Raw genomic sequence first — 27,919 nt, 5'->3', positions numbered from 1 at the left:
CTATGCTAAAAGCTGACAACAGAGGTGGGAGAGACTCAGCTCCTGCCTTGAAAGACGTCAGCCCCAGGACCCCAGAGGGAGCAGACAAGCAAACTGATCCCAATGCAACATGACAAGGGCCATGAAGGAATAATAGTGCTGTAGGGTCAAAGAGGAGGACGTGGTTCCCTGTGCATGGGGCCTGGGCCCCTCTGACGGGAGGCCTGGAATGAGCAAACATTTGCCAGGCAGGAGAAAGGTTCGTGTGAGGGCATTCCAGGCCAAGAAACAGCATGTACAAAAGCACTGTGAGGGCCCGGTGTTGTGGGGAAGGCTGTGACATTCCCTGTGCGGCCAGCGTCCGTGGGATTCAGGGAGAGAGGGGAGGTCAGGAAGTGGGAGGAGACCGTGCTAACCAAGAGGGCTGGCCTGAGCACAGGCTAACAGTAGATGAAGTTCTTAAAGCAGAGGAGATGCTCAGATTCTCTTTTAGGGAGAGAACACTGGTAGCTGCCTGGAGGAGCGCCCTGGCGAGGAGGAACCAGTAGCAGGAGGTGGCTGCAGGAGTCTGAGGACTGCTAACTAGAGCTTTTCAGGGACTTGCAGGAAGTAGGGGAGGAAACAGATCAGAGTCCTGAATGGGGTGGAGGTGATAGCTCTGACTGAATGATTGGAATGGGGTGGGGGATGGGGAGTGGTGACAGAAATCAAGGAAGGATGGATCGTAAGGCCATGCCATTAACTAAGATAGGAAACTCCACAGAAATGGGTTTGGTGGGGGAATAGGTGGGGGACTAAGGAAAGATAATGAACTCAGTTTGGGACAAACTGAGTAAAGGGTGCCAGGGGCCTGTGGGCAGTTGATTAGATAGGTCTGGCCTTCAGAAAATTGTTTTAGGCTGAAGATATTGATCAGGAAGTTGACAGTACAATGGGGGGCAGATGCTCTAGACAGAGGGGAGGTTACCCTGATGGGGACTGGAGAACAGAATTCTGGGGGATAATCATGCTTCAAGACACTCAAGTCTTATTAAAATGAGATTTGATGGCAGGTTGCCTCGGGGTTTACTGAGGCTCTAAACTGCGTGAATAGTGTTTTCTTTTCCCCATAGTGTTTTCTTTTCCACGTGCATGCCTGATGAATTTTCAGATCAAGTGTTTTGATTTGTCTGCTTTTGCTGACTCTGAAAAAGCAGTGGTGGATGGTGAATGTGAGGCTTTGGAACTGGATAGACCTGGGTTCCTGTCCCAACTCCGACTCTCCATTTCCTGCATGGTAGAGGAGAAAGAATGACAGCTAACACTCACAGAGTTGTTAGGTTTGCAATGTGATGCATGTCTGGTTGGTAATATAAAAGAATGTAATCTCAGCCCGACGGTTTATTGTCTAAACTTTTAGCTTATTTACTAAAAGGCATCTCTTGGTAAAGATACATTATTTATAAAATTTATAATCTTTAGACGCTGACTAGCATATATTAAACTGAAAAATGTGTGTTGACTAATGTTTGAGCTGGCTCTGGCATTCCAGTGGACTGGAAATTAAAAAGCAGACTGGAAAGTTCTAGATGATAGAGCACACTTGTTTTTCCTCCCATCCTGACTTTTTAAAAAAAAAAAAGGCTAGTATATGAATTACAAATGCTAGATGAGCTCAAGCTCTCAAAACTGCATTATCATTTTCACAGTCATCTAATTTAGAGACAGTGGAACAAATCCAAGTAACAATTTTATTCTAGTCTACAGCACAATTTTTTACATACATTTTAGTGGTTTTGACAGTGTTACTTTTGAGCAGACTTTAAATGAATCCACAAAAGTTAATATATTAAATATAAAATGTACACAATAAAACAACAGGCATCCAGATGTTCAGAACCATGCAGGTACGAGTGGTGTGGTTGGTGTTGTCACTGAGTACCTTGCCTATTTGAGAAGTCACTAGTGAATATCAGTTCTTCTGTTCTTCATTCCCATGTAATTCACCAAAATTAGAATTCTAAACACACACACACATACACACACACGCACACACACACTAAATCCTCTTTTAAAGCTACATCAGTGCAAAATTTCAATGGATAAGTCTAAATGTATCATCAAACCAACAATTCCGTTGATCAAACCCATTACTAGAAAACAGTCAATATCAGCACCTGATCTAAAGGCAAGGTTGCCTCATTTATTAAAACACCAACAGGAGATTAATCAATAGTGCAACTAATACATTAATCTTAATATAAGACACTGAGGGAAAACCAAAAATAATATATTAAATACCACTCCACTGAGCCAGAATATAACCCATGGACTACAGACACATGAGTTTCTATCTGTCACACAATGCTTTAAATATTTTTCTATGTAAAAGAAAAAAAAGTATATTGGGAGATACAGAGGGAAGGCAGAAATGTGAATTTATGCATCTAATTCCACAACTTAAAATGAATGTCAAATTGATAATATAGAACTAAGTGACAATGACTTAACCATTGGGCACTGACCAGGCAATACCACTATTCCCTGTAATTCATAATGTCTTCAGGAGTTTTCAGAGGATGGCCAACCCAACAACATGATAATACAGACTGAATACTCATTCACTGTTGAAAGAGACCCTAAAGAAAACATAGCAAAGGCATAGAGAAAAAGTTGAATTTTTTGAAAAAGTTAATGATATCAAAATACTTTTCCATCACTAGTAAACCAAACTAGGTCAAGTATATGGCCCAAAGCAGCATGGAATTCAGAGTCGGAGGTTGGCAGAAAAAGTCTGGAAAACTGCAGTTTTTAAAAATTGGCAATTTGTCCATGCCTAATAAAACTATCAGAAGAGGTACAATGTTTGTTCATTTGTGGAATGTTGACAGCTTGCTGCAAAAATTCACATGAATGAGGAACCGCAGAGATGCGTGTCAATGAAATATTTTTTAAAAATTTACAAAAAACTAAAGTTACTATTTAAAAAAATAATCATGTTATGCTCAGATGAAACATGGTAAAAGTAGTGTAAGTTCTGTCCATGATTCTTTACACAGCTGATGGGAAAGTGATAGAAACAATTTTCTCTTAAAAAGGAAGCTTGTTATTGCACTGACTTTGACAACCTGACTTAGTAATTTAGAAAAATCATGTAGTAAAATCTGTAAAATTAAAATACAAAATTCTGGTTTGTAAACATCAGTTGGCCAAGTCTATCCAAGAGTCCTGCATGAGAGTGGAATGGAATGAATAATTAATTCACTACCTATTTATTTGCTGTGAGGGGGGAAATACCAGAACACAGCGTTAATACTTTCACAGTAATTATATTCAAACTATATAAAGTCAGTGCATTTGTCTTCTTCTTCTTCTTTTTTTTTTTTTTTTTTTTTTTTTTACCTCTGTGCAATATTTAGCTCTTACCCCACTCCCAAGTGCCATAATTGAAATAATACTGGTTCGGAGACCTAGTATAGATTGGTCATAAATGTCGCATAAAGTCTGTAGGACTTCGGTAAAGGTATTTCCAAATGGCATAGTAATGCACTGCAGCTGCCGTGGCCACAAACAAGTGCCAGATGGCATGGGCAAATGGAATGATGCCATCGCTCTTGAAGAACACAACTCCTAGGCAATAAATTAAGCCCCCACAGGCAAGTTCGTGAAGTCCATCGGTGTTATTCTGTCAACAGAAGAAACAAATGAAAAGGTTGAGGTTACTCTGATGTGACAAGCTAAAGAGATAACTGCAATTCCCCCTAAGCCTCCTGAGGTTCTAGATGATGAAGTAGCTCTGCATAGACAGAATCCTGATCTGTAAATACAAACTAAAGTTAAAAGGCTCACACCCATCCACCCTGATTACCCTTTGGGTTGACCATCTTGATGAACTAAGCAGTCAGTTTACAGGTCCCACAGTAAAGAGAAGCTCTGCTCACCTACAGCGTGTTTCAGTGGACTGCAATCAAATCGCATCAAGATACAGTAGTTCATTTCAGTACAGTACAATCCTTGGCTTTCATCTTCCCCTTTAAAAGCTTTCTTCCCTACTAAGGCATCCCCACGCCACTCCACTTATAATCTACATCTCAGCCTGAGCTAACTTCCCTTTGTCCTCCTCAAACACTGTTCTACACTGATTGCTTTCTTAAGGCTTTCCCTGTTTGTGTGAGCTCATGACTTCCTTATGGCTTACACAGGAAAGTCATAGTTAGAAGTGACCTCAGAGATCGTATTGTACAACATACTTTCTAACGTGATAGATGTTGCCAGGCCCTTTGTCTTTGAGCTTGGGTGTTTCTTAGCTTAGCAGGAAGTTAACAGTCATGTGTGCTTTAGCACAAAAAGGAGAATTTTTAGGCTGCTCATGGTTTTCAAAGACCTAGGTCCATCTTCAATATTGAACTGGGTTGTATAAATGAGAGGGAGAATAGAGGCAAGGCTAGGAAGCTGATGAAACAAGTCAGTCCCCTGGACTCCTGGGTTCTAGGAATAGAAAGGTCTTGGGTTCTGCAGGGTAGGTGCAAACTGTAGCCGAGGGTGGCAGGCCTTGTGTGGATGTCCCACAGTTCTCAGCACTGAGAGCCGTGGCCTGTGAGCCTTGGAGCAGGTCCTGTGGCCCATCCAGCAGGGGCACGGGGAAGTTCTAATGCACCCACCTACTTGAATGGGTCGAAGGGCCCCGGCCAAAGCAATGGAAGCAAATGACAACCATGAGCTAAGAACCAGGTATGAGGATCTAGGGCCACGGGCAAGGATCAGTCCTTTCTTCAAAGTTCACATTAAGCCCCCATGGTATGGGGAGGATCAAAAGATGAAAAGGGAGCCAACCCAAAACGACCATACCAGATTTCTCATTAACCTTGGTAAGATGGAAACATAGCAATGTTTTCTTTTATTACACACACTCTTCCTAAAAGTTATAAAGCAATCAATATCCATTAATTATAGAAAACTGTAGAGTAGGAGCATTTTTCTAGGAGAGGGTTAATAATGCTTTCATTGGATTCTCAGAGGGGGATATGACCCTCAGTGGCTAAGAGTCACTCATGTAACACAACCCCCTTATTTTAGAGATGAAAAGAGTACAGCCAGATGAATGCAGTAACCTGAACAAAGTCCCATAGCTGGTCACTGACCAAGATATCACCCTTTTTTTTCTTTCTCCTAAAACACCAAGCAAGAGACCAAACCAAGTACACAGGTTGGTTTTGACATACATTCTGTTAATAGGTAGTTCCTTAAGATACCACATTGACCTTATGAACTTTCATGGGTCATTTTAAATAAAATGAAATATGTTTTCTTCATTATCGATGTCACTGTGTTCCTGTGTACCAGGCACTGTTTGAAGCACTCCCTGTATTTATTCAATTAATCTTCACAACGCTAAATGACATACTATTATTATCCCCACTTACAGATGAGAAAACTGAAACAGAGAGGATAAATAATTTGCTCAAGGCCACCTTGCTTTTAAGTGTCTGAATCGGGATTTGAATCAAGGTGGTCCAGTTCCTGAACTTACATCCTATGTTTTTTGGCAGGGGGGAGAGTTATTTTAAAAATTGATGATTAATTTACAGAATGTAATGCATAGATCTTAACAGTATGGGTTTGGATAAACATATTTACCTATTTAAGTCAAAACCCCTATCAAGAAATTTTTATCCAATCCTGGACGCCCCCTTCCACCAACCATTGTTCTTACTGCTATTACCATGGTCTGCCTGCTCTAGAACTTCACATAATGGAATTATACTTTATGTACATTTTTATGTCTGGCTTCCTTTTTGCTCAATGTAATATTTTTGAGATTCATGCCATGTGCTTATGTATATCAGTCATTCACTCCTTTCTATTACTTAATATTCCATTTATTTATTTAACAAAGTTTGCTTATCAATTCTTCCCATTTGGGGGCTTATGAATAAAATTAGTACTTATGTTATTTTACAGGTCTTTTTGTAGATACATGTTTTTGTTTCTGTTGGGTAATAGCTATTGAGTCATAAGTGTATGTATGTTTAATTTTATAATATACCTAAACAATTCTGAGATTTCTGGTCAAGATGACAATGTGGTTATACCATTTTATAATTCCCCCACCCCCCGAACAATGAATCCGGTTCCAGTTATTTCACACCTTTGCCAGTATTTGGTGTTGTCAATCTTTTTGATTTTTGTCATGCATAGGCTGTGTAGTGGCACACTGAAGTTTTAATTTTCATTTCCCTGAGGACTAATAATATTGAACATTTTTTCAAAAGCTTATTGGATTGGATACTTGTATATCTTTCTGAAGTCTGTTCAAGTATTTTATAGAAGTAGCTTTTATTACTGATTTGGAGTGTTTTATACATTCAAGACACATGTCCTTTGTCAGATACATACAGAGAAATCAAATATTTTCTCCAGTCTATAGCTTGTCTGTTCATTTTCAAGTTCATCGAGCTTTTCTTCTGCAATATCCAAGCTGTTGTTAAACCCCTCCAATAATTTATTTTCTTAACAAATAGTTTTCAGATATAGAATTTCCATTTGGTTCCTCTTTTATAGTTCCATGTCTTTTCTGAGATTTCTCTGAGATTATTCATTATGTTTTAGAGTCCTTGTATGCTAATTTCAACATCTCTGTCATTTTGGCTCTGTTTCTAATGACCTATTTTTCCTTAGGTATGTGTGTCACGTTTTCCTGCTTATCTGGTACTATATGTTTAGATAAGGGACGCCAAGTTGTTAAAGAGTACAGATTTTGTTATCTTCCTTTAAAGAATGTTGAATTTTGTTCTGGTAGGCAGTTTATTTACTAGAGGATCAATTGTATCTTTTCCAGGTTTGTTTGGTTTTTTTTTAAGGACAGTTTCTGAGCTTTCCTCACTCTAGGGCTAGAAGAGCTCTTCTCCTAAGTACTCAAGAAGCTGAGTACCTGAGCTGTTCAGCACGGTCTGTCTATTCTGGCTGGTTGGAACTCTGATACCTCCCCACACTAGGCACCTTCTGGAATTTCCATTTATCCCACAGCCTTCCAATACGTAGTCTAGGCCAGGGCCTGCCCTGCACCACTTCAGCTTAGTATTCAAGCAAGGGCTCAAGAAACCCCCCTGCAGGTTTCTGGACTCTTCCCTGGAAGCTCCCTCATCCTTGATACCCTGCCCCAAACTACAGCTAGCTATGCAGTTGACATGCGGCTTCTGTCTCCTTCACCCTGACTGCTGTTCTGGTTCCTTTCTTTTGTCGCAGTTTGGAAAGTGAAACCAGGGAGAAAACGGGTGAATTTGAAGCTCATCTTTTGGTTTCTCTTCTCTCAAAGGTCACAGGCCTTTACTGTGTCCAATACCCCAAACTAGTGGTTCCACATACTCTTTCTAGTTTTGTAGTTCTTTACGGCAGAAGGGTAAGTCTGATACCCACCATTCTGACCAGAACCAAAGCTGGGCGTCTTCACTCATACTGTTTCTTTGTTAGTTCAAATGGCTTAGGAGGTTCTTTTTGGTCTGGGCTTGTCCCGCTCTCCAGTTTTATCATAAGATTTGGGATACCTGCACTGTTACTCCCCACCATCCATCTCGCCCCCCCCATGCACATATGTACGCAAACAAGTACATACACACTCCTGTTCCAAACAACGAACTATTTTCAATTCTTCAAAGATGCTAGCGCGTCACCCCCCACCCCCACAGGCTGCACTATTTACTGATAACCACTCACATCACTCCTACTAGTAGTATCTCTAGGCTCCTACTTGTCTTTCTGGATGAGCTCACAGTTCATTTCCTCTGGTACTTCTGTCCTGCGCTCCCATCGCAGCCTGTGCTTTCCTCAATCAACGAAGTTATAAAACTTTATTATTGCTTCTTGCTGAAAATGAATTGTACTTTCCTGCTTGATTCTAAGTTCTGCCAGGACAAGCGTGGGGATCCTTTTTCATTATCATAAACATGAGTCACCTGCTGTACCACATGTAAAAATGCTAATTAAAGACTGAGACTACTAAAAATACTAGCTAAACCTGCTCTTATGACACCCAGAGGGAATGTACTGGAAGGTCTTTAACGATTAATACTCTGTCTACACAGACCTCGCTTATGTTGCTTTGGGTGTCCTCAATCGCCCTCCAACTATATGGCCTCCAAGGCAGATTTTCTCATTTCATTCATTCACTTCCCTCTCCTCGCCATGCCCTGTTGCCTTTGCTAACTAAATTATATGTATTTTTGCTGTTGGGTAATTACTCAAGCCATCACAAACCTCGTATCTCAAAGAACATATTTCATCACATTCTCACAAGACATATTCTCTGAAAAAAACATAAGCAAATTTGTAACTCCTAAACCCTCTACAGGTATTTTTATGATCACAGCAAGAACTACATACAGTAAAATTACATTCTTATAATGTGCCTGTGAGCTCAGGAGTGAAATTATAGGTACGATTCTTCTACCCATAGTAGGCTGAGAAGAGAATTCAAACTGTGTGACTTCCTTAATTAACGTAGTGGCTAGGGCCAAAAAATGTAGAGTACAAGACCCTGGAGTACATAAGCTAAAAGCGTAAGTAACCAGTAGACTGGATCACGAGGTTGCAATGATATCTTTTTGTTTCAAATTGACAGATGTACATAGATTTCTCAACAGAAATTCAGTTTGAAAGGGAGTTCAAAATATATACATGCAACTTCCTACTACCGGTGATGTTAACTTTTACCCATGAAAGTCCCTAAGTGAAATGTTTAAGCAAAGTAAAAAAAAAAAAAAAAAAAAGCAGTCTCCTAAAAAGAGAAATAGTATGACTTAAAAGCAATGAAATATTGTACTAAACAACCTTTAAAGGGCCTTCCAATTTTTAAGATTTAAGAAATCACTGATTTGTATTTTCTTCATTGTAAGAAAACTCAAAATTTACCCTCCTCCATGGATTTAGGGTTAAGACACTAAATAATTCAAGCAGAAATACCCATTTTCACATAATATAACACCTAAGTGGGGTGAAGAGTGGGGGTGAGGGAGGGGTGAACAGAAAGGTTACCCAAAATAAATACAGGAAGTTACAACAGGGAAATAAATACACTTAAATGTAAAACTTTTCAAACTATAGACAGTAGCTAGTATAAATTGTGGGCACTTTATAACTTATGTATTTTTTCTTTTGAGCCTCTAGTTAATGGACCTGTCATAACTGCAGAAAGAAAAACTAAATATAGTACCTATAGACATATTAAGACTCCTAGTGATTTAAAGGGAAATAAGATGAAACAACTAAAATTATGAAGCCATTTCTTACCATTGATGTCACCACCAAGGCTGGAGAAAACCCCATTGTGAGATAGAAAAAGAGCTCAACCACCTTATACCTGCAGGATGGAAATGCAGTTAATGTAAAGTATCTATTCCTACAACACTTAGACCATTTCCATACCAGTTTTTCCTTTTTACTTTTTGGGGTGGGGGGGCGGAAAGTAAACTCAACTATTCCAATGAAATGTATTTTCCCAGAAGGAGACCATCAGGCCTAACTGAAACTATAGCTGAGTAACAATGAACTAGCATTTCTTTTAGGATTGAAAAGGCATCAGACTCCACACACTAGCTGCAAAATGTTTTCTGCCCCAAGTAGTTACTGTGAATCCAATCCATCATGCATTTTCCCTTCCAATCCCAGAGTGTTGGTCTGCATTACCACTCCCATATACTGCTCTGAAATTATACATATACTGCACTGAAATTATGATGGGCAGGCATGCCACCTAGTTGATCAGCGGCAAAGGGAGCAACCCTAAAGAACCAAGGGCAAGCATTTCTGTTTGTCTTTATTTTGCACGAGTACAAAAAAACTCCAATCTGTGAGGCTAAAGTGTCTGAAACATTAAGAAACACATTGTACTGAAGTTCAACTTACATGTCTATCTGATGAAACTAGACCCTAAATTCCTCAAAGGGAGGAGCCAAATTTTATTTATGTTTGGATCTATAGAACAGTACCTGGCACCATTCAGATACTTCTTAGTATCTGCCAAACCAAACAGCCAAGGGTGACCCTCATCTCATTCTTAGTGTTTCATACTCAATGTCCACCATGAAGCAATCCTATCAGGGAACTGGGGGAGAATGGGTTGCAGGTCTGGTTTACATTAGAAGACCTGGAAGAGGGGAGAAGAGTTGTCTTACTTTTCTTCCTATTTTATCCAAGGATATAAATTAGGGGTTTGAGTCCAAGAAGCAAACGGTTTCCTTGGATTTACACAAGTATATACCGCATAATGCCAAACAGAATTGCTAATTATGGTGAAAAATACATTTAAGTGAATTTCCAAGTCGGAGACGAGTTAGCAAGTTAACTACCACTTTCTTCTGAAAAGGGAAAACAATTTAATGCTTTGTGGTAAACAGGAATTATGTTCAACTCTGTGAGCCATTCTGCCAACCACAATAGATAAAGAATTTAATAAGCTGTATCCAATGACAATGATTTCACGGTTGTGAATTTCTCACATTCAGCCATGTGGAATAAAGAGAGCCATGGGATAGCAACTGGGACACTTCGGTCCTAATTCCAGAGGAGTCACAAATTTGAAGCATGTCCTCATTTTTTCAGCATGAAGCTGGAATAGATGACTTTGAAGGTCTCCTCCAGAGCTACGATGCTAAATTTCAATAAGCTTTCCTTTTTATAATTGAATATAACACTGAGGACCGTGAGCTGTGGATAATGGGTTCAAAAATTGTGCCCCATGGTTGGGATATAAAGAGTTGAGATGCCTTCCAAACATTTCCTTTCTCTGGGAATCCTAGTTTGGAACATCATGGAGGTTCTTATCTAGGCAAGTGTTGTGCCAGGCACTTAATATCTATCATCTTCAATCTTCATAGGATTCTTGAAAAGCAGTTACTTTTCTCACATAGTAACTATAAATCGCAGAGGATAAGGCTAGTTTCTGATAAGGCCAGCCTGCCTGAGGATGTGAATGAGGTGCAACTAACTCTAAAATGACAGTACACCTTGTCCCTCAAGTACATTGTACCACAAGTGCCATTCATTCTTTCCCCTGGGGCACCCTGCCCACCAACAATGAATATCAAATGGTTCTGAAGGTTTGTCTAAAACGATACATATTCTATTTATGTATTTCTACTATTTTGAAGTGCAAATAAATTGAAGTAAACTGTGATGGAGATAAAATTTGGGCAGTTAATTTTACAACTATCAAACGTAAATTATTTTCTCTTACTTTTCATGGTAGAGAAATACATAAATGGTTCCTCCAGCTGCCATGAGCCAGATAAACCAACGCATATGAGAGGCCAGGGGTCCAAGTTCACGGAGATTTAACCTAAAAATGTAAACATGACAACAAAGAACAGACGTGATAAATGAAGAGAATTTAGAGAGCCCGTGTTTTCTTGTAGTTTTGAAAACCCAGGAGAGCAAATACTAGGACAAGACCAAGAAGAAAAGACATTCAACACACCATAAAGGTATTTGGGCAATTTGGGTGATATTAATAACTCAGAGATAAAATTGTCAGTCGACCTTTAAGACTTAGACTTAGTCCCAACGTGGTTTAAAAACAGAACCAGCTAAAAGGAGGTATGTAAAAGTGAGTCCCAGCACACCATAATGCCCGACTTTCCTTATTAGGCAGACGCTGGAAAGGCTGCTTGCCTTCTTATTTCTGACAATGTATTTGGGAGCAGATTACTTACAAAGCTTAAAGGGGACTCTGAACAAAAGCCTGAAATGGGATCACATAACCACAGCAGAGATCTAATACACAGATCAAGTGTTTCCATTATCAATCTCTCTGCCAAGAGAGAACATGAGAAGAATTAGCCCAACATATATTATAGATAGAAGACATTTTGTTAGAATTTAACCATGGACTCTTGTGAAGCCTGCAGTTTAAAATGCTGCAAATACATTTGTACGAATTTCATACTAAGTATGAGGAAAAAAAAAACAAATGTTCTGATCGGCTATTACTATAAAAGTCATATTTCCAACTGGAAAAAGTTCCACCTGCATATCAAAAATAACATGTGAACACGTTGTTTACTGTAAATATGATTCCTCAGCCTACATTTAAAAATTTTTACTAAGTTTAAATTGAGGTATACTTCACAAAAGCTTTTAAGTGTCCTCCCTCTAATATGATGTGACCTATAATTTAGTAACAGGTGCTGGAGAGAGACAGCACTTCCTTTTTATTCCAATAGATAACTAGGTTTCTTCTGAGTGTTGCATTCTGCATTAGTCAGAATATAGAGGCCTGCTGTTTTAAGTGACCATGGCAGTTGTTTAACACCGGACCACATCTTAATAGGAAAAACTAATATTTCTTTAATTACAACCTTCAAAGCAGTGAGAGATTCTATCTGATCGGTACCAAAAGGCCAAAAAGATCAAGGAAATTGAGCGGAATACTAGATATTTTAAATAGCTAATGGATTTGGCTCGTTCTCTTACTTATATGGCTAAAAAAATGAGAAATGCACTTCATATATAATAGCTACTGTGCCATGATCTCAAGACAAACAGTATAAATTTCAAAAGTGAGCTTGTTTTCCTCATACATATTTATAGCCTTTCCACTTAAACTATTAGATGACCAAGTATTCTGAACAGCAGCAGATGTATATAGAAAGAATATGGAAGGCAAATGTAATGTATTTCAGAAGGAGCATGCTTCTTACACACAAGCTCATAACACTTCTCTTAAACAGTCCAATGCCAGATATATATATTCTTAACAGCAGCAATCTGATCCAAGTAAATCAAAATGGAAAAAAAGAAAGCATGCATGTGTGTGTGCAGGGGAGAAAGGGGTTGGATATGTGCATAGGGGCTGAGGACAGAGACGGGAAGAAGGGAAGAAAGGAGTGAGGAATTCTATCATAAAAACACAATCTTCAAAAATAGAAAGACTGTAGCTTACCATGGAGCGTAAGAAGCAGCAATGAAGAAATAGATAACCATTCTGTCACACATGTGGAAACAATGCTCCACTGTCCTAATGGGGAAAAAAAGCCAAGTTAAACAAAGTTTACAGAAAATACAACCATGAGTAGAAGCTTTGTATTATTTTTAAGATTGCATATACAATAGATTCTCACCATAGGAGATACAGGGACAGAACCTCACAATAACCAGGAACTCTGATGTGGTTAAAATAAACAAACACACAAAATCTGCCTTTTCTGGTGTTTTCCATTTATTTTAAATCCTATCTAACAGAAAAATGGAATTCTTTGAGGGCGGATCAGCCCTCCACTCCTACCCCAGTGTAGTGATGCTCGGTAAACACTCCCTGAAGTCACAGTTTTCACCTCTTTTTAGAATGTCTCTAGAGAAGCTTTTACTTCAAGTATCTTAGTGCAGACAATAAGTTGTAATAAAGGAAATTCAGAAACTAATTTAGAAACAGTAATAATAAAAACAAAAATAGGTAAATAAAAAGGTGCATTTGCTACAAGAGGGCAGCCACCTGGATTTCTATGCAAGTCCCCCCTTCCAAAACTGGAAAGTCAGCAAGTGTAGAAAGATCTGGCCCACTGGGGTGTATTCACACAATGGATGAGACAGAATCCACCCTTTACTGAGGTAAACTGAAAAGGAGGAATGCATTGCATTGTCTTGAATCCATTTTCAGGAGCAATGATTTGGTGCAGTAGTAATATGTTGCTTCACCCCACACACGATGTTCAACGGAAGCAGGCTTAGGATATCTTAGTCACGTTAGCGTTAGGCGCAAGTTAGTGAAGCAACGAACATAACTTAGCTCACAGATCTAAAACAGTAAACACTAGCTTCTCAAAGTTGACTGTGTCTCAGAATCACTTGAGGGAGCTAATAATATGTAGTCATGGACTCCAGTCTAGAAGATTCTAATTTAAAAGGGCTAGAAGATGGGGTGGAGGAGAATTTTTGTTTTTGTTTTTTTAAACTCCTTGGATGACTGATTCCCAGCCAGGTTTGGGCCTTTATGTTCTGCTTTCAAAATTGGTACACACTACTACAGCAGGTAAGGTCAGACCTGCAATTTTCCTCAAGACCTGCCACACACGTCTCTGACCCTCACTTTCCTCCAGGTAAAATAGAAATAATAACATCTCTATCACAGAGTATGTGTGAGCATTAAATGAGATAATGCAGCTATGTGTTTAGCATAGCACCCAGCACACATAGTAGGTACTCAATCCATGCCAATCCCCTTGCCCCATCCCCTTCCTTCTTTTACCTAAATTAAGGCTATACTTGGATATTTAAAATAAATTAAGGCAGAGCAAACATCCGCACTCGGTTTATGAGTCTAGCAGTGCTATTTCAAGGTTCAAGAGTCTGGTTTCTGTTGCACCTACTTCCCCAGCCCGTGGCAGGGAGGCTTTGGATACTGAAGAAGGCATCTACAACTCTATTGATTCAGAAATCTGGGCATCAAAGCCAAGTCAGCTGAGGCGACCACAGTGTTGGATTGTGCCCAGACGATAATGAAGTGTGCTGGCCGCTGGCTCTGTGACGGTACGTCCAGAGGAATCAGGACAGGTGCTCTGAGGCTCTCTGATGAGTGTCTCAGAGCTCCCATGTGAGTTAGTGCTGTGGTTTTATTTTAAGCCCAGGGAATTGTCACCTCATCAGCAAAGGTAGCAAACTGCATACCACAAGCAATACTGTGCAGGGTCGGGTGAAGAAGCCTCAGGACTAGGAGTCAGTCATCCTGGGATGATCAGATCCTGCGGGTACCACCGACTCAGGCAAGTCAGGCTCTGAGCATGTTTCCTCAGATGAAAATTAAATAGAGGATCCCTACGGATCCATCCAGCTCTAAAACTCTCTGATTCCACATATGAGGAAACCAGTATCTCCTGAACCCCAAATCCTGCTCTCAAATAAAGCATGTCTTTCTAACATTAGATGGTTTGAATAGTTTGAGATGTTGGTTTGGACATTCTGTAAAACCAAAAGGTATATTCGAGTATTATTTTAAGTCCCTCTACATCTGCTCGGAATCTTCCTTTTTTGGTAAGAAATTTTGCCCTTTGGGTTATGCAAAACCTTCATAAGCAACTAAGTGGTGTGCTGTTCTCCCTGTATCCCCCCAAATTAATCCTTGCCTCAGAGAAGGAATGCTTTTATGTTCTTCTCATTGGGAGGCGAGGGGCCATAGTATTGTTTGGAAAGTGCCTGACAGCTAAGCATAGCAAAACATGAGAATTTTATTGGAGTAGAGACACAGGACCTAATTAATTCTGAAAGCTGAATGTTGCAAGACGGTAAACCCAAGCTATAGTATATACCTCCTTACATCTCACAGTCCTAGTCTTTTGGAAAGTGAAATTTCCAAATCACTTTCACACGTATTATCTCATTCACCTATCACAATAACCCTGTGAGTCAGGCATTATTACCCTCATTTTAGTGATGAAGAAACTGGGACTCCATGAGGTGACTTATGCAAGGCTGAAGTGGTAGGGCTGGGACTCGAAGCCAAGTGCTGCCTCCGAGTTCAGAGTACTCTGTCACAACCCCACAGCTGCCACACTCTTACAGTATGGCTTGATGACACTGGCAAATAGGTCTCAGGATTTTAAGTTGGAAGTCCTGGGGAAGCAGTGTGGTTTCGTGTGTGGTTCCTGAGCAAAGGCCGGCTCTCTTTTGGGACAGATGGAGTAAAATGTGCCAGGGGCCTGTGAGAAGTAGATTAGACAGATCCGGCCTTCAGAAACTAGTTTTAGGCTAGAGGTATCGATCAGGAAGATGACAGCACAACACAGGGCAGATACTCTAGACAGAGGGGAGGCTACCCTGATGGACTGGAGAACAGAATTCTGGGGGATAATCATGCTTCAGGACAATCTTCATAGGATTCTCAAGCTCTTTCTGTCCACTCCACAGCAAGTTTCCTAAATAATGGATAGCATGATAACCTACAAGGCAGGAAAATGTCTACTTTCTTGCTTCATTTGAGTAAAACATGCCAGTATGGGACGCTAACCTGAGTCAACTATTGTGATCTGTCGAAATAGCGTGCAATGCACTGTACCTCAAGTGGCTCTTTTTCCATGATACAATGTGAAATACTGTGGAAACAATGAAGAGGGCACAGAGGCCCATTCCATAAATCCATGCTGTTATCTTTTCCCAGCAGTCATCAGATAGCCGGTGGAGGAGGGCACTGCCCACGATGGCTGGAACAATGAGGAACTGAGGGAAAGGGAAAGAAAAGTAAATATCCTGGCTTTTACTGAATTGAGGCCTCTGTTAAAAATACATAGGTTTACCAAGGACAACTTTAGAAAGACCACTTTAAAACAAACATTTGCCTTTCCTGAATAATCGTAGTAACAGCCAGGTGAATCTGTCAGTTGTACTGGGAACAGGTACTGCTGTTCAGGCCCCAGGAATTGTGCCCACCGATGGGTGCACACAGTAAAGGAGGCCACCGGTGTTCTTTATCCTAATTTCATTAAACAAGAACACATTTCATCCTATTTTCTAATGTGATTTAGAGTAGGTACTTAATATCAAATGCCAAACATATACCCCGATTTTCAAATATCCTTTCCTGTTTCTCCCGTGAGCTACTGAAATTCCAATATTTCAGCAAAGGATAATGGATGAATCACGTCAATTAAGTATTATAATGAACACAGCACACACACACAAAAACAGTTGTCCAAGTCATATGTCCTGATTTTTAGCAAGGATGTGTACATTATATCAATTTGGGAGCTAGTACAGAGTGAAGGGGTTTTTGGGTTGTTTCATTTTTTTAATAGCACCTTTCATGTAAGCAAGGGTAATCCATTCCCACCTATTTAATAATTTGAGAGACTAGAATCTTAGAATTTTGCTTTCTGCACCATATTTTACTTCATATGGACACAAACTGCAATGTCTGTCATATGAGTATGACTATGACTAATAAACATTTTTTAAAGTATTTATTTTCTGGAAAAGTTTTAGGTTCACAGTAAAATTCAGGGGCAGTAAATATTTTATAATAACAGACATCCTAAAGAGAAATAAACTACTTCGTTAGACATTAGAATAAGCATACATGGCAAAGAACACAAACCTTAGCAATCTTATCTTTTTCTCCCCCAACATCTACTTTTGCCCTCTTGCAACAGAATATTAAATCCCCTAGATAAAACGAGCATTGAATTTTCAAATGCCTAAGTTTTCATTGACCTGGACGAAAGGAGAAAATTAAGTACAGTAAAGTAATTTTTTCATAAAACAGAATTTAATTAATTTATTTTGAGATTATGTCCTTTCTACCTTTTTCATGTTAAAATATCCCCTCTTTAATGAGATGATCAAGATAGAAGTTTTCTGTTTTGTCTGTGTTAGTAATTGTACTGCTCTCTGACATTCAAAAATCAGGAATACAGTTTAATAAGATGACATTTTCTTTTCTAAGAAATTAACATGGAGGCTTTGATGGTTTTTCCTTAACGTTGTTTGATACAAGTATTCCTTAATTTGTGAAATATCCAGAAGAGATAAAATAAGGAATTAAGGGATTATTCAGGTCCATCTCCAGTAAATAATATTCCTAAAGCTTGCATGTCAATAGTTCAATATTTTGCTAAGTAACAAACACCTTATTGATTGCTTCTATTGGTCGGCACTATGGAAACTAACGAGGCACTCTATCTGTAACTTTCATCAGTGTGTTGCAGTTGGTAAATGGAGAAAATAATGGATGTATATTGGAGCACTGAGTGAAGGAACAGGCCATATAAACTGTTCTTCAAACTTTTATATTCTTTATGTTCTAATCCTGCCTTAAACTTACACACACACACACACACACACACACACACACACATTTTTCTTACAGGTCTGTGGACAATTACCTTCAGAAGTAATTTTACTTTTAGATCTGTGAAATTCATCTAACATTTAGTCAAGAATAAAAGATGGATACCCTGGCAGGTAATAGGAGACAATCAAATTAGGCCATGCATTCTTTGAAACCAAATTTGGACTCTAAACACTTTTACCCACTAGTGCTGCGAAGCTCATTTCACATAAGCATGTCATTAAGACAAATACAGGGGTCAGCTCAAGTCTAGAGAATTCCACTAAATCCTTCCCGATTAGATTTAGAATCTAATCCCTTCGATTTCCCTTCCCTTCGATTTAGAATCGAAGCCATAGGTCTGGGGAGGCTGCCCACTGGAGATGCTACTATAATTGCATTATTGAAGCCCTTTTATGGAATCCAGGACAGGCATGTCAGGTACTAATTTTTCTCTAAAGAAAAAGAATTTACCACAGAACTGTACACCTGAAATCTATGTAATTTCACTAACAATTGTCACCCCAATGAATTAAAAAAAAAAAAAGAATTTACCAAGATTCTAGCATATTCTTTAAATAAAAACCTTTTTAGCATCTCAGGAAAAAGGACATTCAGTGATAAATTAGGATAATGTTTCAGTATTACCAAGTGATATCTGGATCCCACTATTACAATACCTAAAACAGATGCTTTATAAAGTTTGATTTATGCTACTCAAAATGACCAAATGGCATTGTTCTATTAGATTATACAGGAATCCACCGAAAAGTGGGTTATTTGGAAACATGTTTCCTTTACAAAAAACACTGTGACTATTCTTTGAGGGAAGGGTTTAAAGAAATGAAAAGGCACAACTTGAATTCAAGCAAATTTGTATTCTAATGGCATATGTATGTAGCCTGCATATTGTACTAACACTGTCTACAATAATTAAATTAGCCTGTTTTAAATACTCTTCACTAAAGGAGTAAATTGGTCTCCTTTTCTATTATTTTCACACTATATACCAGCCACCATTTTTCCTTCAAGTCTCACTAAACACAACTTTGAAAGAGAATAATGAAATCACAAAAAAATGGAAATTTATAAAGACACAAGAAAATGTCCATACATGAAAATACATACATATTTACAAACACCACACACAAAATGAAGAAATGCACCAAAGTGTTAGTTTCTAGGTAGCTTTGTTTTTCTTATACATTTTTCAGTATTTTCTAAGTTTCGTACAACAAGCATGTTTTGTTTTTATAAAAAAAGAGATAAACTACGCATCTAAGGATGAAATCATCTTTTCCTTCAACAATATGGAATAACATCTGCTCAGAGAGGCAGTGGTCATTGTGGGGTTGGGGAGAAGTGACTACCTGGCACAGATTACTTAGTAATAAAAAGCACCTTTCCCAACAAATTGTGAACCCTCCTTGCCAAACGAACACAGCGATCTTTAAAAGGCAATTCACATCTTTCCAGGGCTGACTGTTTTCATAAACAGTTATCTTCAGTTTTCCTATAACTAGGCTAGTTCCTCTTATTATCCTTTTGGAGAAGATGTTGTCAGAGAAAGCAAGTCCCGGATGGACAGAGTGGACTACAGGTCAGAGCGCTCAGTGTGGGACATGCTCACATAGGTTCTGGTGACATGACCCAGCTCTGATACCCTGCTAGGTAAGGTCATAGAGATGGCTGAATCCACCTAACGGAGGGTACTAGAGAGAATTGCCCCTTTTTCCCAGCAAAGCCTTTTGGGAAGGATGGAAGAGGCAGAAAACGCATACTCACTGCATGTGTGTAACAGTTAGCAGCATGCTCATAACAAGTTGGTTTGTAGCGGCCATTGGCTGGGGCCCGGTGGTTCATGAACCTTTAGAAACAAAAAGACATTACGTGAGAACAGCTCAGGGCGTGTGGAGAACAGTGGGGAAAGCTGCCACTGGTTGTTTGGTCTATTCCAAACGGAGAGGCAACCGCTGGAAACACCTAGTTACGGGAACAGAACCAAAGCCACTAAGCAGGTGTAAACTGAGACAACAGCACTAATACTAAAGCAAATGCCCTCGTTTATTGGATTAAGTATTCATTCAGTTTATTCAAAAGAAAAACCTGTCAACACAAAGCAAACAGAAACCAAATCTACCCCTTTCAGCTGGTACCACCCCCCCCCACATACACACACTAAAATAAAAATAAAAGGCACAACCAAATCTTAGCTCTTACCAGAAAACAAATCAAGGGAATTTTTCTAAACTTTATACATTCCAGTAACTGCCATTAAATGAAAGGGGATACAATGTGTTTGAAAGGTTTTTATTTTCTCTCTCAAAATGTATAAAGCTTTGTATGTGTAGATCTTTAAACCCTGCATCCCATGATTAGCCAGCCTGTCCAACCAGTCTTCCCTATATTGCATTGTCTGTTCTAGCACCAGACAGCTTAAATAAATGATACCTGGCTACCTCTAGGCCACCTATATCAGAGGTACATTTTCACATGCCTCCTTCGTGAATGAAGCGTTGGCTTCAAAATCCAAATATATGACAAGTACCTAATACTTCGGCTATAAAATTCATAGACACAGACAAATGCGTATGTATCTAAATATCACAATCTGTGACACATACCCACATTCCAGACTTCTCTTCGGGCTAACTCTGTGACAAATAGCAACACAGTGAAAAGCACAAACACCAGGGGACCCGGAGAGACGAACAGCATTCTTACATTTCAGTGTGTAGGTGAGAATCCCTCAAACCCCACCCATACTTGTGCCACGTGTCAGGAGGGATTCTGGTTTAGTCTGTCTGTTCTCTGGAAAAGAGGTAATGTAAACTCAGGGATATAAAAAAGCAGCTGCTTGAAAGAAACAGATGCAGAGAGGCAAACAGAGGTAAAAGGGCCCCAGTAGTATTCAGGTGTCAGAGGCCCCACTGCATTCCTGTGCTTGGAGCCTGCAAGATGTCAACAGGTTTTGCACAATAAATTATCCTTTAGCTTGAGCTAGTTTGGGAGGGTTGGGGGGAGGGAATTTGGTTATTTGCCACTAAGGAGTCCTGACTAGTCACACCTTATTAACACAGTGAAAAATGGTACCAGGTTGAACCAAATGGCAAAGCCAGGTGGCTGAGAAATGGCTAAAGCACATGGTCAAGCCATTCTACACAGTGCCCAGTGTATGAACAAAAGAACAGCACTTTCGCCCTGAAACAAGAAGGCACCCGGAATCCTCAGATCAAATAAAAATAAAATGGCAGTCCTATTCACTCAATGTAGAGTGCAAGTGGAAAATCTACTGGAGAAGGAATTTGGGGCAGTAAAGTTATTTCACTTGGACCACCAAAGGGTTTAGCTGTCTAATTAGTGTGTAAATATATGCTGATTGAACGGAATTCACCAGATACTAGCTTGAAAACTGCTTCCCAGGAATGTGCAGTTAATAGCTTCAGAATTTACCTAAGCTATTCTCACACATAGATGAATCTTTTCTCCCCTAATAATCCTTTAAATAATTTTACTAATTTCCTGAGGGACGAGAGTGTTGCTATACAGCTCTTATTAGTAAAAAGGTAAAAAGGAAAATAATTAACACTCTTGGGAAGAATGCTTTAAAAGTGTCCCAAACATTCAAGGACCTACCACATCACTACTCAGAGCCAGAACAACAGCGCTATAAGTAGGGTACCCTAGGAATTCTAAAGGATAAAGAGCGAGGCTAACAAGATGGTAGAGGGCAGATTAAAATTGAGAGTGCTTTGTAGGGTGCATTAGGTAGGTTTGTCTACCCACCACCCGGCTGCAGACTAAAATAGCAATTTATATCTCTGGCAGCCCAATCTAAAAATAGTTAGACCATTACACAGCAATAGGGATAGACTTTCACATTTTCTCCTAAAAGCAAAGAAGGGTGTTTGTCACCCTGCCCACCTGGAATCACTCAGGTTAAAAATAAACTCAGAGGTGGTAGAGAAAAATATCCCATCCGTGTGACTTAGGGTAGTCTCTGCTAAGGACAGAGCCAAAAGTGTGCAATAAGGACAGGGAACGGCAACCGTGCTAGGAGCAGATTCCTGCCTGGGACTCACGGGGACAGACAGCATAACTGTTCTGCCAGGAAATGGACAATGCAATTTTTCCCTTTCTCCCTGGTCTGCGATGAAGCCTTCCACAGTCACTCCTGAAGAAATCACTCCTAAGACCTCAATGGAAAAGGAGGTATAAAATGCAAATCAACTCCCACAAGGAGCCTATTCTCTTGCCCCAGGAAAGAATGAGGAAGGTTCTCAAGTGTTACGTAAAACAGCACCCATTTATGGAACGCACTTCTGTTTAAGGTGGAGTAACTCTAGAGGTATTACCACTAGAAAAGGTGATTTAGTCCTGGATATAAGAACCACACTTCACAAAGCCATTATGTAGGCAGGGTTTGTTCACTCACTTCCTCACTTTCAACACTCTCTCTTGCTTCCCCTTTGCCCAGTGTCCGTATGCCCACCCTGCCCCCTGGGCCCTCCCCAGTGACAGAATTTCAAAACTATGAAATGAGCAGATAGGAACCCAGCAACACTCCTTAGCACACTTTAAGTTTAGCCCAAAGCACTGTGCCTTCTGAAAGTAGATCTGCACCCCCCCAGCACATAGATCTCAGAGGCCTGAGATCAAATCCCAATTGTCCTTGATTCCTACGTGCTCCTTATTTATTCTCCAAGTGCAAGTGCCGCCAACATTACCTTCAAAATATATTCCACATCAGTCCGCCTCTCCACGGTTCCACAGGTCCTCCCTTCAATCAAGACGTGGACATCCCTGGTCTATAAAAATACCAATTCTCTTAACTGGTCTCCCTGCTTGTCCCCACATAAGACTCTTTATCCAGCAGCTGTAATGGCCTACTAAAACCAGATCGCGTCGTCACACACCCCCAACTCCAATTTAAAGCCTGCCTTGGGCTTCTCAAAGGGGCCCAGCAGCCCTAAGTGGGCTGGCCCTCACTACTTCTCTGGCATCAGACTCCTACCTTCCTGACTTTCCATCCTCCAGCTACACCACCTCCTTTCTGCCCCTCAAATCCCGGAGCTCTAGTCTGCTGCAGTACATTTGCATTTGCTGTTTATTTCCGCCTAGAACATTCTTCTCCAGAATGCTCAGCTCTCCTCACCCACCTAGCTCAGCTCAAAGGTCACTCCCTCAGGTTTTCCTCACCATCCTACCTATAATTCCACTTCAGCCCTCTCCCCCTACCACAGCCCTCTCACACTGAGTAAGAATCTAATTTTTTTACATGTTTTATTCCCCCCCCCCCCACTGTAATGTGAATTCCATGAAGGCCATCTTGTCTACCATTTCCTTTCCAATCCCAAACACAATGCTCAGCTTACTGCGGGAGCATAACAAGTAGGTGCTGAATGAATAAACGGAAAGACCGACATGTGCCTGCTGCTGAACTATTTTCTCTTAACAGAGATATCCCACCATTAATTGGTTTTACTGGGGATTCAGGAGGTTCTGTATGTAACAAAGAGAAACAGACGGTCTTCGAGCCAAAAGAACTCTGTATTTCATGAAAAGAAAATTCTTAAAAGGCCCAGGCCATGGACATTCCAATGGCTTCTTCAACATCACTTGATGGGGCAACATACGCCGACCCGTGTGCTCAGTAAATTAGTTCCCCTTTATGAATGATCATGATGTATACCATTGCCAGAGGTGGTGATAGGGGTGGGGAACATTTAACTATTAAAGAAGGGAGAAAGCCTATAGAAGGAGACAAACCCATGCCTATGATTCAGTACGCTGAGCACATGTTAAAAATAAGAAAGAAGGCAGCCCTGGAAGATGTCCTAAGGCTTTAGAAGAAGATGCTTTACCTCATCTTCAATTTGAAGCTAACCAGTGGTTATGAGGCTGGGGCTGAGGCAAAAAGCATCCTTTCCCTTGGCTTTTCAGTTGCAAGGCTGGAGAAATGTGTATGCACCAACAGTATATCGTAGAAGCTCTGTGGGTCCTAGGCCTCTATGCTGGACACACAGATGTTGCAGTGTGGGCATGCAGATGAATGTGGGCATGTGGGCATGCAATGAGGTGGACTGGCAGCATGGGTGACGAAAGGGACAAGAAACCGAACCCTTGGATCTGCTCTTTCCTGGTGATTATGGCGAGTACGGCTTTTATCCTCAAACCCTATTTGTTCTTCTGGTAAATAGGTATAAAATTTGTCTTCCAGGGGTATAGCTGAGGATGTGATGAGTAATATACAAATACCGCACTATTGCCTGGCACAGGTTGGCAGTCCATGAATGTTGGCAGTGATACTATTCAGTCAGAGAGGGTGTGAAAGGAAGAGAATGACTGGGGGTGGGGGGCTCCTATGTGGAAGGGACAAGGCAAAAATGCTAAAATACGCTCTGTGTCCCAGTGGAATTTCTCAGAGCCTAAGCTTTCTGAAAAGCCATGCATGCATAAAGCACCCACTTAGGACAGCAGCCTAAGTTTCCTTACAGCTTTCCTCCACCGAAGTGGCAGAACTCTGGAAGTTGATCCGAAGCCACAGTGACCGCCAAGTTTCCATTATGAACAAACCAGTTCAGGTTTTCTTGTAATTTAGGCAGAGCCACAAACTATGGCCTAATGAAATGTTTTCACTGCAATCAAATGCTCTTCAATTGCTAAATCTACCAGAAAGAGCTCATGCGTTCAAAGGCAGTGTGTTCCTCCCTTCAGATTCTCTGTCATTTACCTACCTGTAACTAGCAGGAAGGCTCAAAAGATATGTAATGAACACACCTTTACGAGGTGCAGCCTGGTGCTCTCAACATTCTAATGTGTGGACCACAAAAACCAGGACGTTTTTTGCTATGTTATTTTTTGTTGTCAGGCTTTATTTCCAAGCTGAAAATGACCCTTAGAAATCTCTTTCCAATCTAGCCTATGATACAAAAACAAGAAACTATGGGATCACTCAGCCTTCAGGGTAGGTCTAGATGTCATCCAGAAACTAATTGGTAAATAGCCATTGGTATTGTGCAGCCACTGAGAAAATTACAAAGTCTGTGGCACACCAAAAGAAAATGCCTTTATTTTTTGTTTTTAAACAAACGAAGTGGAGCACAAAATGGCATTACAACGGTGATTGATAAGGGTCCAGCAAAAACAAGATAGTTCAATTAGCTGAGATTGTAGGATCCTAAATGAAGTGGGGTTTTTTTTTTTTTTTTGCTTGTTTGTCTGTTTTTTTCCATTTCTCTTAACACTGTTTTAATGTTTGTGCAACCAACGGTAAAATGGGCTTTTTTTTTTTTTCCTGTCTGAGAAGAATTCAAAGTCTAGGAAAGAAATACAAACCCTTAATCAAATAAGGAAGGATAATTTCACAGAATATTGCCACTGTTCTCTGAAAACAGGAAGAGCACAAAGGTGAAGTAAAACCAAATCATAAAAGCCACATGCACAGGGCTTTGCCAGTCCTGCCTGAACGCATGTTACATTCTCCCTTCAAGCCCCCCCAGTCTTCATTCCTGACTTCTAAAGCCAGAACATCATGGTTTCTTTCTGTCTTTAGAAGCACAGATATGACGTTCCCACTGGGGGAACAGTGCCAGTCATTCAACACCCCGAGGGATGAGCAATATTCAGCTGTTAATCCAAGTCTTAAAACCGATCGCCCTTCTGATGGCACAGACCACCACAACTCTTCCTAGCCATTTTTGGCTCCTTTGGCCTTTGGGACTGGGGCAGGAATGAAATAAGCGTAATAGGTCAGTGGCCATGGAGGGATTAGGGAATTGGAAAGAAACAAAAAATGCACTTTAAGTTTCTGGAATAAAAGACAGTGCCTAAAACCTCAACAATAACCCCCTTGGAAGACTTCGTGCATCCCTTTTCTTCTTGCACGTTCCGCGTCCCCGCACACTAAGCTAGCCTTCCGGTGAATGAAGGTCTGGGAACCGGGACGGCTGCCTGCTTCAGACAAAGGGATGGAGAGTTACCACAAACAGGAGAGGTGAACTTTCACCCACTTAGACGAACAAGAATGAGCAACAAAGCTTGGAGCTTCCTCTCGCAACCAAGGGCCAGCCTCCATCCATTGCTAGATGGCAGAGACCCAAGAGTCGGGATGAAAGCCCCCGTGCCTCCCCAGGCTGGCGTTCTCAGCAGCTCTCCCGTCAATGAGCAGCCTGCCAGCCTTCCGGTGGCGCCTCCTCGGTCCCTCCTCCTCGTTTCCCAACACCGGCGCCCCAAAAGCAGATCTCACCCCACTTGAAGGCTACCTTGCCCCTTCGCAATGCCCACAGTAGCACAGCCGTGCGACGCTGAGCCTGAGAACCCGCAAGGCCCGGGCGTGGCCAGGCGAGCTAAACCAGCGGAGCGTGCCTCAGTTTCCCTGCTGCCAGGGTCGTTTACAGACAAAGCACCGAAAACGCCCCGCACCCCCCCCTTAACGACACATCTCGCCGCTGGGCGCCGTGGCTACCTGGCCCGCCTTCCGCGCGCCCCTGGAGCCCTCCCTGCCCCCTCCCCGGTGTGGGTAAGGGGTGGAGGCCAAAGCTCGGTCCGAGCTCCGAGCTCCGGGGGTGGGCGTCTGCGTCCTCGGAGCAAGTAAGAGCCCCGCCTGAAGGGGGATCGGGAGGGTGCAGCCGGAGAGCAGTGGGACTCCCCCGGGAGGAGGGAGCGCTGGGGGTCCAGCGTCTGGAAATCCCAGGTCTGCAGTGTGCGGGGGCGGGGGGCGGGTTAGGCACGAGATCCTGGTCCTCGGAGGGAGAGGATCGCCCAGGGCCAGCAGGGCGGGGGATCCCGTGGGTGCTGGTCCCCGGCCAAGGCGCGGGATGGGGGTGGGGGGCCTGGCTCCAGGGGAGGGGCCGGGACCCACGCGGGAGCAGGTGGAATCTGGGACCGGCTCCCGGCACCGGCGGCGGCGCGGGGGCTCCATCCCTCTCACCGCTGGAATCGATTCTTGAACCGCATTGATCCTCCGCTCCTTCTCGCGGGCCGGGAGCTCCGTCTCGTCAGCGCAGGCGGCCGGGCGCACGGCCCTCATGGGCTTAGGCTGCTCTGGAGGCCGCCCGGGTGCCCGGCTCGGCAGGGCAGGGCGGGAGTGAGCCAGACCGGGGGTCGGGACAGGGCCAGGGCCAGAAGCGGGCGGCTGGGGGCGGGCGGGAGGCCGCTTAAACGGCCCCGGCGCCTCCCGCCTCCCGGCTTCTCCGCCCCCGGTGCCCGTGCCCCGCCCCGAGGCCCCGCCCCACCCCCCGCCTGCTCCGCCCATCTGCGTGCTCCCGCGGCCGCCTGCGCGTCACCGCGCCGGGCGGCCAATCTGCACTCACAGCGGCGCGGCGGCAACGCTGCCATTCACTCCGGCAAAACGCGGGCGGAGGGGCGGGGCCTCGAGTCGGGGGCGGGGCGAGGGGCGGAGACAAAAGCTGGAAGGGCGGCGCGCTTCTATAAAAGGTGTTGGAGCGTGAAAACGTAAAAGGCAGATGGGGGCGGGGGGAGAGAAATTGTGAAGGAGGAGGGGAGCCAAGAATTTTAAAAGCCCAACTGTGAAGAAAATAGCGACGAGAATCCCTATGTACGTTCTAGTCTTGGCTCTGTGTCATTCATTCATTCTTCATCATTCACTTTTCCATCCCTCCATTTATTTATTCCTTCCATCATTTTGAGGGCCATCTCACCCTAGGCGATTGTGGGAGGCTTCAGGGAAGATTTTAAAATCTTTCCTTGTCTGTCATGTAACGAGATTGAAATCACTAAAGCATGGTCTTACTCTCAGATTCAAAGAGAACCACAAATGGGGGTATCCTGTGTGTGGGGGCTCCTTTTATGTTGTCCTCCAACTTATATTTATCTGAGCAGTTTCCAAATAAACCAAAAAGTGGACTTGAATCAGGATCCAGTCGCTGAACCTAAACTCAGTGGGCTTGCTGGATGAGAGGTTCAAAGGAAAGTGAATGATGGGTGACTTCTTGGTCCTTTCCCTTATCGTTCCTGGAATTTAGGTGTGCTCCCCTTCAGGTAGCCTGCCCACACCCCATACTGGAGACTCTCTGGGGGACACAAGGCCAGCCTGTTAGGAGTGTTTACTGTGCGTGCAACGGAACATTGCAAAACTGGGAATTCTTTCACCCATAATTCTAGTGTCCTTTCCTTTAACACCTTCCAAGTGGC

The 27,919-nt window shown here is 42.0% G+C and overlaps 1 protein-coding gene across 2 annotated transcripts; it reads right to left on the bottom strand.

Moving 5' to 3' along the window:
• Positions 1–1,690: 1,690 nt before the first annotated feature.
• Positions 1,691–26,973, bottom strand: MMD (monocyte to macrophage differentiation associated). Of its 2 annotated transcripts, none has more exons than XM_081028369.1 (7): positions 26,697–26,973; positions 19,550–19,631; positions 15,998–16,158; positions 12,893–12,967; positions 11,189–11,290; positions 9,244–9,313; positions 1,691–3,643 (listed from the first exon to the last, which is right to left on the bottom strand). In XM_081028369.1, exons 1-7 carry the CDS (start codon positions 26,720–26,722, stop codon positions 3,443–3,445), a joined length of 717 nt encoding a protein of 238 aa, XP_080884495.1. In that variant the 5' UTR covers positions 26,723–26,973; the 3' UTR covers positions 1,691–3,442. The 2 variants fall into 2 exon arrangements, with proteins under 2 accessions (XP_080884495.1, XP_080884496.1); XM_081028370.1 differs by lacking the exon at positions 26,697–26,973 and adding an exon at positions 22,492–22,819.
• Positions 26,974–27,919: the final 946 nt, after the last annotated feature.

This window comes from Rhinolophus hipposideros (genome assembly GCF_964194185.1).
Source record: "Rhinolophus hipposideros genome assembly, chromosome: 20".
NCBI lineage: Eukaryota > Metazoa > Chordata > Mammalia > Chiroptera > Rhinolophidae > Rhinolophus > Rhinolophus hipposideros.
Note: the sequence above shows the minus strand (reverse complement) of the source record. Positions and strands in the feature narration are given on the sequence as shown.